Below are 14,219 nucleotides of genomic sequence, written 5' to 3' on the forward strand. Positions count from 1 at the left end.
TTTTTTTTTTTTAAAAATTTACCCCCCCCCCCCATTTATTTATTGATTTTAGACACAGGAAAGACAGCGAGAGAAACATCAATTTGTTGTTCCACTTATTTATGCATTCATTGGTTGATTCTTTTATGTGCTCTAACCAGGGATTGAACCCACAACCTTGGCATGTTGGAACAATGCTAACCAACTGAGCTACCCAGCCAGGCTGCAACCCATGCTTTCCACCACTACCCTGACTCCATAGCACTTGGCAACTTCTAACCTAATTTTTTGCTTAATTACAATGTTTACTGTCTATTCTTTAAAATTAGAACGTTAGCAAAAGTGCAGAAATCTTTGATTTTGTTCACCAATGTATCCCAAATGCCCAGAACCGTGACTGGAAGACAGTGGGAGCTCAATAAATATTTGTTGCTAATGCATGAACAGAAAGTGCCCCAGAGAACCTAGGGTGACCATACCTTATCGATGTAGAAGTCAACCTCAGAGGCTGACTGAAATTCGCCGTCTAGGGCAGAGATGCCGCTGGTCCACACCAGGTTCTTCATTTTGTGCTTGAAGACAAGAAGCTGGATGCGGAACTCCTGCTCTGTGAGGTCGAGGAAGCCGGCCAGCTTGGCCACAGGCATAGTGGTGTAGAGCTTGAGGAAGCTACGAATGGTTGAGAGCTGGGCCTGCTGCTGCACTTCATCAGAAAACACCTTCAGCTGCTGCAAGAAGGGTTCCTTGTGGTAGTTGGGGTGCACATTGTCGTAGTTGGGAACTACAGGAGACAGGAATTTGGGGCAGGAATAGCTGAAAAGCTCCTCGTAGACCTGTGGGTCACCCTTCTGCATGCGTAGCATCTTATCCCCGTATTTCTCCCGCAGCTGGAGGTGAATGCTCTCATCGATACGCATAGGGTACATGGTGAGGGCGATGGCCAGCAGCGCATGCATCTGCTCATTCTGCTTGTTGATCTGGGGGTGAGGGTGAGATTGGAGTAGGGTCAAAAGAAATGGACTTTCCAAGGTCCCCACCATTCTCCCCAGCGCACTTCACAGATCTTTGACTTCCCCCTTTGTCTTGCACCATTCAGTTAACTTTTCCAATGTCTTCCCCAAGCCTTCCTCTAGCTCTACTCAATTCCGGCCTACTTCCGGGTCCTCCTTAGTTGTCTCCTGGATTCTTTCCTGGTAATTCTCAGTCTCTCCAGTCTGCCACACTCATTACTAGCAGGTCAAGCCTCCCACACCAGTTATGATCAATTCACCCAGAAACCTTTGATGGCATCTTAATGCCTATGGGACAAAGACTAAATACTTCAGCTGGGTAATGAAGGTTAGCCCAGAATCTAACATCCAATTTGACTACTTTCTGCTCTCTAGCCAAAATGGTTTACTGTGCTGCTACATCACCATACACTTCCAAGTCTCCACAGCTTTGCTCTGCCTAAAAGCTCCTCCCAATTCTATGCATGTCCCTGGACCCACCCACCCCCATGGCAAACCGCCTGAGCACAATACCCTCATCACCTAACTCATTTTTAAACACCCACAGCCCAGAGAACACTCAGCAAATTGTTGCTGAATAAGTAAGTGTAGGCACTGATGGGGATAAACTGGGGTTAAACCCACAGTCCAGAGAACACTCAGCAAATTGTTGCTGAATAAATAAGTGTAGGCACTGATGGGGATAAACTGGGGTTAAAAGGCACTGTCCTTATCAAAGCGTTCATGATCTGAGTAAACAGACATAACAAAAAACTCCTAGAGTAGACCAGCCATAAAGAAATCATTGTGCTGAAAAAGTATATTAAAATAACAAAAGTTTGGATGGCATTTAACAAAAACAGTCAGAAGCCCCCTTACCATCTCATACTTGTATGTGGTCCTCTGGAACATGCTCTTGGTCCTCTGGATGTAAAGGAGGATGTTGGCAAAGACCCGGATGGCATCCTGGTAGCGACGCATCATCAGATATGCAAAACCAACATAATAGTATGTGGTGACCTGGCACTCGGGCACTCGGGAGTACATGCTCTGTGGAAGGAAATGGAAGAAGCACCCATGAGGCCCAAAACCAATTCATCCCAGACAGGATTTGAAAGTGAATGGGGCCTAGTGTCAGCTGGAGTCAGAGGCTCTGAGCATTATATCTACCACTCACCAATTCATTATGTGACCTGAGGCCTCCATTTTCTTAGCTGTAACAAAGGGACTGGACCGAGTAACCCCAAAAGCTTTCAGCTCTAAACATTCTACACCTCAATTTTGTATTCTTCCTCGCTTTCTACTCCTTGCTTTTGTAAATAAGCCCCATAAAGGAACAGATAAATTAGAAGACAGACACATAAGTCAAACAAAAAGGTATCAATTTTTATGTGGCTAGGCAAAACAACCATAACTAATCATAGTACTATTTACACCACCTTAGAACTAAGTCTTTTGTTAATTAAGACTAGTGAAACTTGAATAGTAAATACCTGGTATTATCATTCTGTTTTGGAAACAGAATCAAATGACGACTGAATATTTTAAGTCAACACCAAAGAGAAACCACCTTGTCCAGGTTCAGATTTTCACTGCAGTGGTTTCCCGGGTCTCAATTTTCAACTGGCCTAGGGAACAGGAGTCCCCTTTCCCCTCCCTTGTATTTGCCCTAACAGATGCAGACAGGCCGAGGAACAGTTAATTACCTTCTTGTTCAGTTCGATATTCTCCAGCACCTTGATGGCCTGGTAGTAATCCCCCAGCAGGGAGTGCAGACGCAGAAGCCCCACCAGGCTGAAGTAGCCAAGCATCTTGTAGAGGGAGTGCCGTCCATACTCCCCGGCCACACTCTCGGGGTCACCTGCGAGAGACAGACACTAACGCTGCAGCAGAGAGAGATAAGGAAGGCAGGCTTGAGTGCTGAATGTCACTCAGTAAACTCTTCACTCACTGCCAGCCTCTACAGTTTCCTGCCACAGGGAATAACTCTGCCTTCGAAGGAATACCAGGAAATAGCATGCCTGGCCTTAGGCTAATCTTAAATTTACCTACAGTTGGGTGGAGGGTAGCAGTTCTTTTATTTTTTACTTTTTGGTCCCAAAACACCTGAGAATATGAGGTTCCCTCTCACCAAGACCTCCCTTCCCTTTTCAGGAAGCTCACAAGGTCAAAGCTATTTTTTTAAAAAATATATTTTATTGATTTTTTGCAGAGAGGAAGGGAGAGGGATAGAGAGCCAGAAACATCGATGAGAGAGAAACATCGATCTGCTGCCTCCTGCACACCTCCCACTGGGGATGTGCCTGCAACCAAGGCACATGCCCCTGACCGGAATCGAACCTGGGACCCTTCAGTCCCAGGCCGACGCTCCATCCACTGAGCCAAACCAGCTAGGGCCAAAGCTTTTTTTTTTAATAACACTAAGATGCTATTTGCCTTTACCACTGAGTTGAAATTTACACCAATGATGCAAAAACAATGCCAGGTAAAACTACCGACAACTTGGCATAAATCAGGCAATGGCACCAAACTGTACCTAGTCATTGTATTCTTTGCCACTACACACTTGCAGTAAAAATAAATAAATATAAATAAAAATAGCGATTTTCCACAAAACACCATTTTTACTTGGAAAAAAAAATGAGAGACACAAAAACTATGGACACTTAGATTCAGGCATTTAGCAGCCTTTTTCTCAAAAATGAATGAAGCCAGGCTGATACACTTCAATGAAAGCAACTGACAGTGTTTGCTGCCAAAAAAAATTTGAGCTTTTAAGCAAAAATTAGACTTTTATAAAATGTGTATCTTAAAACAAAAACAAAAAACTTCTATCTGCCACTATGAGCTCAACAACTTCCAAATAAAGGCTTATCTGATGAGGTTGACAGAAAAAATAAAAGTGATTTTTTAAAAATTGTCTAACAAAAAAAATGTCTAACAAAATGTGTCAACATTTGGAAAGTTTTACAACTCAATGAACCAATATTTTACAAAATCATGCATGTGCAAAAGACCCATTCAAGCTGGAGAAACCAGTGAAATTTTTTTTTTTATTCTCATCTGAGGATATTTTTCCATTGATTTTTTTTTTTTTTTTTTTTTTTTTAAGAGAGAAAGAAGAAAGATTGATGTAAGAGAAACACATCGATTGGTTGCCTCCTGCACAAGCTGAGCTGGGGAGGAGCCTGCAACCAAGGTTCGTGCCCTTGACCAGAATTGAACAGGGACCCTTCGGTCCACAGGCCAACGCTCTATCCACTGAGCCAAACTGGCTAGGGCAACCAGTAAATTTTAATGTGCCAAAGTAAAAGTTCACTGATGCAGTTTCAGATTCCTCACTGCAGCTAACCTGTAAGACACTACTGCTTGTCAAGTTTCACTGTGGTATCAAAGAACATCCATACCACGTGAAAAGGCTGTTAAAAACTTCTTTCTTTCCCAACTAATTACCTTTGTGAGGCCAGATTCCCCTCAACTTACTTCAACCAAAACAGCATATTGCAGCAGACTGAAACCAGGAATAGAAATGAGAACCCATTCTCTTCTAGAAGCCAGACACTAAAGAGATTTGTAAAAATGCCTCTCTTCTCAATGAAAAAACAACAACAAACCAACCAACCAAAAACTTACATAGATTAACTATGATCTTCTCAATCTATTAAGAGTGTAAAGTGGTCCTGACACCAAAAAGTTAGAAAAGTGTGTCTGTCATCTTAAAGGCCCTGGAGAAACAGTAGGAATGTTTATAAATGCACATTGCAGAAGTGCTGGTTCAGTCTGTCAGCCAACTGCCAAGCCCAGTAGCCCCCAACTTTGGCACTCAGTTACCATTCACAACCAAAGAGGAACAACAGCCCATCCCTAGGAGGCGGTGACTCCTCCGCACTTCCTGCGGTCTCTATTCACGTGGAACAGATGGCAAGCAGCACTCACCTCCGCTTGTGTACACCTCCAACTGCCGGTTGATGTTGGACTTGTCTACCAGGGAGTGAAGGACATTGAGGACACTGTGAACATTCCAGATTTTGGGATTGGAACGAAGGAAGTCAATCTCCTCCTCTGACTTCTTGGCGGTCTTACAGCGGTACTGGCTAAATGACTGAAACTGTTGGGGAAGAAGGGAAAGATGCAGCAGTGGCATAAAATCCAAGGTGACAGCCCAAGTGCACAATGCAGAAGACGAGGCGATGCCCAGGACTGTGGACTGGGGAAAGGTGAGGGTGAGAATACTCCTACTCATGCTAAACCTCTCTGCACACTATTTGCTTTTTCAGAGCCATCTTTGATTAGCTGTGAATTCTGTTCATTACTAAATGTTAGTTGTTCTACAGTTAAGTAAAAATCTCTAAGATTAGAGGTAGTTTGTGAAAAAACAAAAAAAACGAAGACACAACATTCATTTTGGAGTCAAACACAAGCCTAAACTTATTTAATATACCTGAGCTCCACAATGCAGTTAATCTGACCACCAGAATGAGGTGGTTTGTAACAGATTTCTATTCATATGTGGCTTTGCATATGAATGATGATGTGGTAGAAAGGGGGTAGGTATCTGTATGTGTGTGTCATCCAATCTGAGTCATCTCTGTACCAAAGCCAAGTATAAGGCATACACAGGGGTCATGCCACAGATATTTGGAGCAGTGGTTCTATCAGATCAGCACAGGGCTGGCTCTAAGAATCACCCAGAGAATAATAGCATAAGAGACCATCTGCTCAATCGTAATTTTCAAAAAGCACCCTGGTTGATCCTGGTGCACACTCTGTTTCTATCTCTCTCTCCCTCTCCCTCCCTCTCTGAAATCAATAAACATATATGAAAAAAAAAAGAAACATCAATGATGAGAGAGAATTACTGATTGGCTGCTTCCTGCACGTCCCTCACTGGGGATCGAGCCTGCAACCTGGCATGTGCCCTGACCAGGAATCGAACCGTGACCTCCTTGTTCATAGATCAACGTTCAACCACTGAGCCACACTGTTTGGGCTATATATACTATATATTTAAAAGGCAAATATCCTTCAACTAACAATTTTTATTTCTAATAATCCCTGGAGATATACCTATATGTTACACAGATATTCACTGTTTCAGTTTATAGTAGTGAAAATAAAAAACCCAAATGTTCACCACCAGGAGTGATATATCCATATCCTGTATACTGCACAAAAGAACTAGGCAGGTCTCTATACAGACATGTTAAGTGTTCCAAGTCGTAGCAAAATACACAATATAGTAGGACATCATTTTTTTTAAATGTATTTTTATTGATTTCAGAGAGGAAGAGGGAAAGAGAGAGAAACATCAATGATGAGCGAGAATCATTGATCGGCTGCCTCCTGCACGCCCTCTCCTGGGGATCGAGCCCGCAACCTGGGCATGTGCCCTTGACCGGAATCGAACCTGGGACCCTTCAGTCCACAGGTTGACGCTCTATCCACTGAGCCAAACAGCTAGGGCAGGAGGACATCATTTAATGAAGTATTTTTATATGTACACATCTAATGTAAATGCCTGAGAAACATTAACCCCTAGAGTGCCGGGAGCACTATCAAAGCTTCGAAATGGTGTCCAGTTCTAAGTCTGCTTTTATTAGTGATGATGATATTGCTAAATATGTCAATGTAGTAAAGGTTTCCTTAAGTTTTTGAATATGTAACTTCATTTACTTGCGATTCATAATTTTTTTCCTAAACTGCTGTAAAATCAGCAAAAATGCCTTGGCAATTTTAGCATAGTTCCTAGGATATTGGTTGGCACTCAAAGGGTTAATGTGGTGCCTATCTACCCAGACAATAATTGCAAAGACAAAGAAGACATTTTCATTTTATCTGGTTTGAAGAAAAAGAGGTTTTTAAAAATACAGTATTAAAATATTTGCATATTACTTGCAACAATAAAAAATAAACAAAAGGGAGTGGCAGGGAAGAGCCACTCACCCCATGTGGCATGTATGTAGCTAGGAGGAATCACCAGCCAGGCCTTCACTGGCCAGTCTGTGTTAGAAATGAGAGCACCTTAAGCCCCTTAAGAAGAGAACACCAGCTAAACCAAGAGAATTATGATTACCTTCAGGGATGAACCTTAGCACAGATGACCCTCCAGGACTTGCTGCGAGTGAACAGGACTGCCAACCTTCTAAAATTATGCCAAACTAGAGGTGGACACAAGCCAAGGAGCCAGAGAGGGCAAACCAAGCTGTGTGGTTTGTGGCCTGAACTCACAAAAACACTGAAGTCTCATTGTGAGCAGAAAGCCTCTTTCTGGTAGAGCCCTAGGAAGGTTTTCTCAGCTCACCAATCACAACTTAGCAACACGTTACGCAGCATTCACAAAGTCTCTTTGGTCCATGGGGCTCAAATGACATCTTTATTAAAAAATCAGATTCCCCTGATATACCCAGTGTGGGCTATACTATCCCCCAAAAGACATATGGAAACAGATGTTTTTCCAAATTCAATTATTTTGTTTTATAATTTATTTTATATTTTAAACAGAATTAGGCTAAAAGGAGGTGAAGTACAATGATACTGACCACAACCAGACACATATTACTTTGTGACAGGCACTGCGCTAAAACATATTCATAACCTCCACCCCCCCGCCACACACACAGAGTTACCTTTCCAAAGATCCCTGATTTAGAGAAACCAAGGGACAATTGTGATTAGTAATTTGCCCAACATCCAGGGCTAGTGAACAGTAAAACTTGAACTTTTACCCCCAGGTCCCACAGCTGCAGTATTTTACATCAGGCACAGTTCTCAGTGCACATCAACAGTACTCTGAGGTGGTAAGATTTCCATTTTGATAAACATGTTCTATTTTATTCTGATCTAGAATGTACTTAAGTAACCACTATCACAATCAGGATAGAGAACAGTTCTGCTTTGTAGGAAAGTGAGGCTTGGAAAGCTTAAACAGCATGTCACTGTGACAGAGCTACGAGGCGGCACCCCAAAGAGGAGCCATTTCTACCTGGCGCCAAAGCCTATAGGACCCGCGTTCTTCCTGCCACATCACCTCTCAAGGTCAGGTAAGAAGTTGGTAAAAGCTCAACTCTCCTGACTTCCAAGTTCCTACCTGGGGTTCTCAGGCCTCACTGACTCTTCAGTAAACCATGACATGTCCTGGCTGGTGGCTCCGTTGGTTGGAGCTTCATCCCATACACCAAGAGGCTGGAGTTCGATTTCTGGTCAGGGCACATAGTACCTAGTTTGCGGGTTTAACCTCCAGTCGGGGCCTGTACGACCTCTCTCCCCCACTTCCCTCTCTCTAAAATCAATAAAAACATATCCTGCCCTAGCCGGTTTGACTCAGTGGATAGAGTGTAGGCCTGCGGACTAAAGGGTCCCAGGTTCGATTCCAGTCAAGGGCACATGCCTGGGTTGCGGGCTCGATCCCCAGTAAGGGGCGTGCAGGAGGCAGCCGATCAATGATTCTCTCTCATCATTGATGTTTCTATCTCTCTCCCTTCTCCCTTCCTCTCTGAAATCAATAAAAATATATTTTAAAAATAATAAAATAAAATAAAAACATTACCTTAGGTGAGAATTTAACAACAACAACAGAAAAACCACAACAGAGGAGTCCACCACCATGGGATATTTCAGTTTAGACTATGATGGGCATATTTTTATACCATGAACCTTTTTAATAACACAAGCAATGGCAGTAACAGCTACTCCTTGCTCAAATCAGTTATTTAAAACGAGGCTAAGGGCTGACCAGATACCTGATAGATGAACTCATCAATGATATCCCAGAGCCACTGGTTGGGTAGTTCAAGGGGAGCAGGACCATCAGCATCTGCACAAAAGATCACAGAAAAGTCAGACTAGAAGCAAGGACTTTGCCCACTTGGTAAGGCTGCAGGACACATTTTACAATTCTCTCTTAAAAAGACTGTAAGTCATTCCCTAGCCAGTGTGGCTTAGTTGGTTGGGCCTCGTCCCATGCACAGAAAGATTGCCCGTTTGATTCCCAGTCAGGGCACATGCCCAGATTGTGGACTCAATGCCCGGTAGGAGGATGTGAAAGAGACAGTAGATCAACATTTTGCTCTTACTGTCTCTCTCGCTCCCTCACTTCCTCTAAAATCAATAAAAACATATCCTTGGGTAAAAAAAAAAAACACAACAAAAAAGGTTGTGAGTTTCCATACTCTTCCTTGAAAACCTGTCTAGCATCTCTCTCTTTTTTTTTAAGATTTTTTTCATTGATTTTGAGAGAAAGAGAAATATCAATGTGGGAGCCAAACATCCATCATCTTCCTCCTACAGGACCCCTACTGGGGACTGAGCCCGAAACCCGGGCATCGGGCATATGACCTGACCAGGAATTGAACCGGCAACTTTTCAGTGCACAGGATGGGCCCAACCAGCTGAGCCACACTAGCCAGGGCTAAAAAAATGTTTAAAAAACTGTATATCATAAGGCATTATCCCCTCTCCACTTGCACATTAAATCCTGTTAAAAAGACCTGGAGGTCAATACTAGGCCTCATCATACCCTCCCCCTCCCTCACTTGCCCAAACCCCAGACTCACTAAGAATGTAGTTGAAGAGATTGCAGTAGTTATAATAGGATTCAAACCTCTGTTCCAAGGAAGGTCCCCCCTGTAAAGAGAGCAGAGACATCAGGACACAGATCATTAATTTCAATGTGTTACTAATGGTGTCCCATGACAGCTGAAAACAAATACAGGAGAATTGATGTCTGTTCTCTCCTTCCTAATATGCAAAGAGCACTCCAGCAAGAGGGAAGACAAAAAGTGCTATGAGTTCCAAGAGACACTGAGTACCAGACCACAATGGTCAGGTTTTTATTATTATTATTATTATTTTTAAAGAAAGGAAGGAAGAGGGGGAGAGGAGAGAAACATTGATGCGAGAGCAAAGCATCGATGGGTTGCCTCCTACATGCCCCCTTACTGGAGATCAAGCCTGAAACCCAGGCATGTGCCAGACTGGGAATTGAACCAATAATCTTTCAGTGCACAGGACGAGGCCCAACCAACTGAGCCACCCTAGCCAGGGCCACAATGATCAGGTTTTATTGCAACAACCTTAACCAAACATTAGGGAACAGGCATGCACATCCAGCAAAGCAGAGGAAGGAAAGGTGTTTCAGCAAAACCAGTACTAACAAAGGCAAAAAGGTAAAACTGTGGGACTTTAAGGTAAGAAGAAACAATGCTACACTGGACTACACCAGGCCAGGAATGAAGAGGTCTTTAAGATCCAAACAAAAACCTAGAAAACAAAATCTAGGCCAGGAGGTCAGCAAATCCACCATCACCTGTTTTAGTAAAGTTTTATTGGAACACAGCCATGACCACTCCTTGTCTACAGCACAGTTGAATAAATCTGAGAGATCATTATGACCTTTAAAGTCTAAAATACTATCTGGGCCCTAGCCAGTTTGGTTCAGTGGATGGAGCATCAGCCCACAGCCTGCAGGGTCCCAGATGATTCGGTCAAGGGCAACTACCCCGATTGCAGGATCGATTCCCTGGTTGGGGTGGGGTGTGAGGCAACCAACTGAAGTGTCTCTCTTACATCAATGTTTCTCTCTGTTTCTCCCTCTCCCTTCCACTCTCTCTAAAAATCAGTGCAAAAACTTGGGTGAGGATTAACAACAACAATAAAAAAACTTAAGTGGGCAAGAGTGGAAACCGAAACCAGCTGAGCAACTACTCAGTAGTTCAGGTATGAGATAATGCCTTGAACTAGGATAGCAGCAGCGGTAAAAGAAGTAATTGATTTCAAGAAGTATAATGAAGGTATAGCTGAACAGGATTTGCTGCAAGATTGATGTTAAATGAGAGAAAAGTCAAGATTGATACCAATGCCCGGCTGGTGTGGCTCAGTGTTGAGCATTGACCTATGAACCAGGAGGTTAGGGTTCGATTCCTGGTTGGGGGATGTGCCTGGGTTGTGGGCTTGATCCCCGGTAGGGGGCGTACAGAGGCAGCTGATCAATGATTCTCCCTCTTCAGTGATATTTGTTTCTTTCTCTCTCAAATCAATAAAAATACATTTTAAAAAAAAAGATACCAAGGTGTTCAGTCCAAGTAACTGGATGACTGGTGGTATCATTTATTGAGATAATGAACAAGGGTTAAACAGGCTTAGAGAGAAAATAAGAGTTTAATTTGAAGCATGTTAAACTTAAGATGACTATTAGACAGCCAAGTGGAGGTGCTGAACAGATTAAAATCTGGATCTAGAGAGACTGGAGCCTAAGAGATTTTTAAGTCACTGGTGTATATAAATACTGCAGATATTTTTTGTTGTTGTTGTTGTTGCTAATACTCACCCAAGGATATTTTTTTTTCATTGATCTTTAGAGAGAGTGGAAGGGAGGGAGACAGATGGGAAGAGAGAAAAAGAGAAACATCAATGTGAGAGACACATCAATTGGCTGCCTCCTACACACACCCCAAGTGGGGCCAAGGATCGAACCTGCAACCCAGGTATGTGCCCTTGACTGGCAATCAAACCTGTGACCCTGCATTACACGGGCCAACACTCTAACCACTGAGAAAACCGTCCAGGGCAGTACAGACTGTATTTTAAGAGGCTTCAGGCACTCTAAAATTTATAAATTAGAAAGAAAAGAATTAAACAAGTGCTCCAAGTTGAGGTAATGTGGTAAAAAGAACCCTGGTGTCACAGTAAGACAGATCTGGGTTCAAGTCTGTCAACTAACTGTAGGAATTTGAGAAAAAGCAACCTCTCTGTACCTCAGTTTGCCTACTTTGCAGGATCACTGTGGGAGTAGACAGGTGGATGTATTCCAAGAGCCCAGCACTGTGCCTGGCAAACAGTGACAGTTTTATTTATGTTTCAGAGAGAAGGAGGCTCCGTGGCAATGCACTAAGGGGAAAAAGGACATTCCAAGCAGAGGCAGCACACGGTACTTGGAACACTCTATTAGGATGGCAGCCTAAACCAGTGCACCGTGATGAGTGCCCAGCCAAGAACTGGGGATGGAAAAACTAAAAAGGATGGACAGGCCATGCAGTGTTATAGTTTCTAGACTCAATTCTCCCACTGCCACTTCTTAAAACATGCCAACCACTCTTGGGCACTGAACCAATATAAACCAGTGACTGTGTTCTGGGGACAAAATGGCAGAAAGTTAAAAAAAACTGCCAGCAGCCCGGCTGGTGTAGCTCAGCGGTTGAACATCGAGCCAGGAACCTAGGGGCCACTGGTTCGATTCCCAGTCAGGGCACATGCCCGGGTTGTGGACTTGATACCCTGTGGGGGGCATGCAGGAGGCAGCCCATCAATGATGTTCCCCTCTCATCATGGATGTTTCTATCTCTCTATCCCTCTCCCTTCCATTGTCTCTAAAAAAAAAAAAAAATCAATAAAATATATTTTAAAAACAAACAAACCTGCCAGCAACATTTAGGTACTCACACTGACTTTAGCATATATGTGCCTGTAGTATAATTCTTTGTACAAAATCAGGAAGACAGCATCTGAAAGAGATGGCAAAGGGGTACTTTAGTAATCCACAAAACAACTAGGGAATTCTGGCAGTTTTAGCTCTCGGGGGCAGTAAAGGGATAAACGTGATTTCAGAGACTGAACAGCTAAACTCTAATACTTACACCTAAAAATACATGCAACAAGAAAATTTGTTTCTCGAGGGAAAGAGACTAGACGTCAGGTAGTGAGCACAAAATACACTATACAGATGTACACCTAGTGTATTCAGCTATACACCTGAAATTTATATAATGTTATTAACCAATGTTACTCCAATAAATTTAATTAAAAAAGAAAATTCATTTCTCATTTTACTATTTCAACCTCATCAATTTAATTCAGGTCCATTCCTGTTCACCGTTTAGAGACTTGTGCCATACAGTTACTTAAATAAACCAGCACGTAAGTAAATGGTAACTCCATGAAAAGCAGTATGATGCTACCTATCAAAATTGCAAATACATGGGTATTGCTGACTTAGTTGGAACTTGGCTAGCATCTGGGAACCTCGATTTCAGAAGGGTTCCCACCACCCTGATAAGGGGCTCTCCCCGCTGTGCCTAAACTGTTCCAACCATATGGTTTATTCTCAACACTGACTTTTCCTTCTGGGAGTCTGGAATGTTGGGACATGTTAGGCAGAGTGTGTGCCTACATGACCAGCCCAGATAACACCCCTGGACACCAAGCCTGTAATGAGCTTCTCTGGCACTCCATCCACTCGTCCTTCCAATCCCGTTTGAGGAGTTAAGTGCGCCTGTGACTGCACGGGATGGACTGCTGGAAACTTGTGCCTGGTTTCCTCTGGACTTCAGCGCATGCACCTTTTCCCTTTGCTGACTTTGCTCTGAATCCTTTTGCTATAAACCCTGATAGCTGTGGGGGCCACTACACACTGAGTACTGAGTCCTCCCAGCAAATCATCAAACTTGGAGGTGATCTTAGGAATGCTGAAGATGCAGAATATGTACTCTCCAAAAATATAATGAATTTTTTAAAAATGGAAAGGGACATTTAGTTTATATGAAAAAGGAACAAAAGAGCTACAGTTAAGTCTTGAACAACACAGTCTGAACTGTGCAAGTCCACTTATACATGGAATTTTTTCAGTAAATACCTGTACTATTTTTTTATTGTGGTCGGGAGACTGCAGATGAAAAGGATCAACTATATGCATTGATCTGTGCCATTTGATATAAAGTCACTGGGGAATCATAAAGGAAACAACGGTTTCTGAGGAATCAAAAGTTATATGCAGATTTGACTGTGTGGGGGTTCGGCACCCCTAACCCCTACGATGTTCCAAAAGTCAACTGTAGTGGTACATCTACACAATGGAATACTACGGAGAACTGGGGATGGAAAAACTAAAAAGGATGGAGAGGCCATGCAGTGTTATAGTTTCTAGACTCAAATCTCCCACTGCCACTTCTTAAAACGTGCCAACCACTCTTGGGCACTGAACCAATATAAACCAGTGACTGTGTTCTGGGGACAAAATGGCAGAAAGTTAAAAAAAACTGCCAGCAGCCCGGCTGGTGTAGCTCAGCGGTTGAACATCGAGCCAGGAACCTAGGGGCCACTGGTTCGATTCCCAGTCAGGGCACATGCCCGGGTTGTGGACTTGATACCCTGTGGGGGGCATGCAGGAGGCAGCCCATCAATGATGTTCCCCTCTCATCATGGATGTTTCTATCTCTCTATCCCTCTCCCTTCCATTGTCTCTAAAAAAAAAAAAAAATC

The 14,219-nt window shown here is 43.1% G+C and overlaps 1 protein-coding gene across 1 annotated transcript in view; it reads right to left on the reverse strand.

Annotated features, from left to right (window-relative positions):
• Positions 1 to 14,219, reverse strand: part of EIF3L (eukaryotic translation initiation factor 3, subunit L) — a 28,069-nt gene that overhangs the window by 6,423 nt on the left and 7,427 nt on the right. The window contains exons 5-11 of the mRNA XM_005883215.2: positions 12,405 to 12,466; positions 9,521 to 9,590; positions 8,708 to 8,781; positions 4,905 to 5,076; positions 2,675 to 2,829; positions 1,848 to 2,018; positions 459 to 956 (exon numbers count right to left, since the gene is read on the reverse strand). Of these exons, the coding sequence (XP_005883277.1) occupies positions 459 to 956; positions 1,848 to 2,018; positions 2,675 to 2,829; positions 4,905 to 5,076; positions 8,708 to 8,781; positions 9,521 to 9,590; positions 12,405 to 12,466 (1,202 nt within the window). The remainder of the gene's footprint in view (positions 1 to 458; positions 957 to 1,847; positions 2,019 to 2,674; positions 2,830 to 4,904; positions 5,077 to 8,707; positions 8,782 to 9,520; positions 9,591 to 12,404; positions 12,467 to 14,219) is intronic.

This window comes from Myotis brandtii, unplaced genomic scaffold, assembly GCF_000412655.1.
Source record: "Myotis brandtii unplaced genomic scaffold, ASM41265v1 scaffold78, whole genome shotgun sequence".
NCBI classification, from domain to species: Eukaryota; Metazoa; Chordata; class Mammalia; order Chiroptera; family Vespertilionidae; genus Myotis; species Myotis brandtii.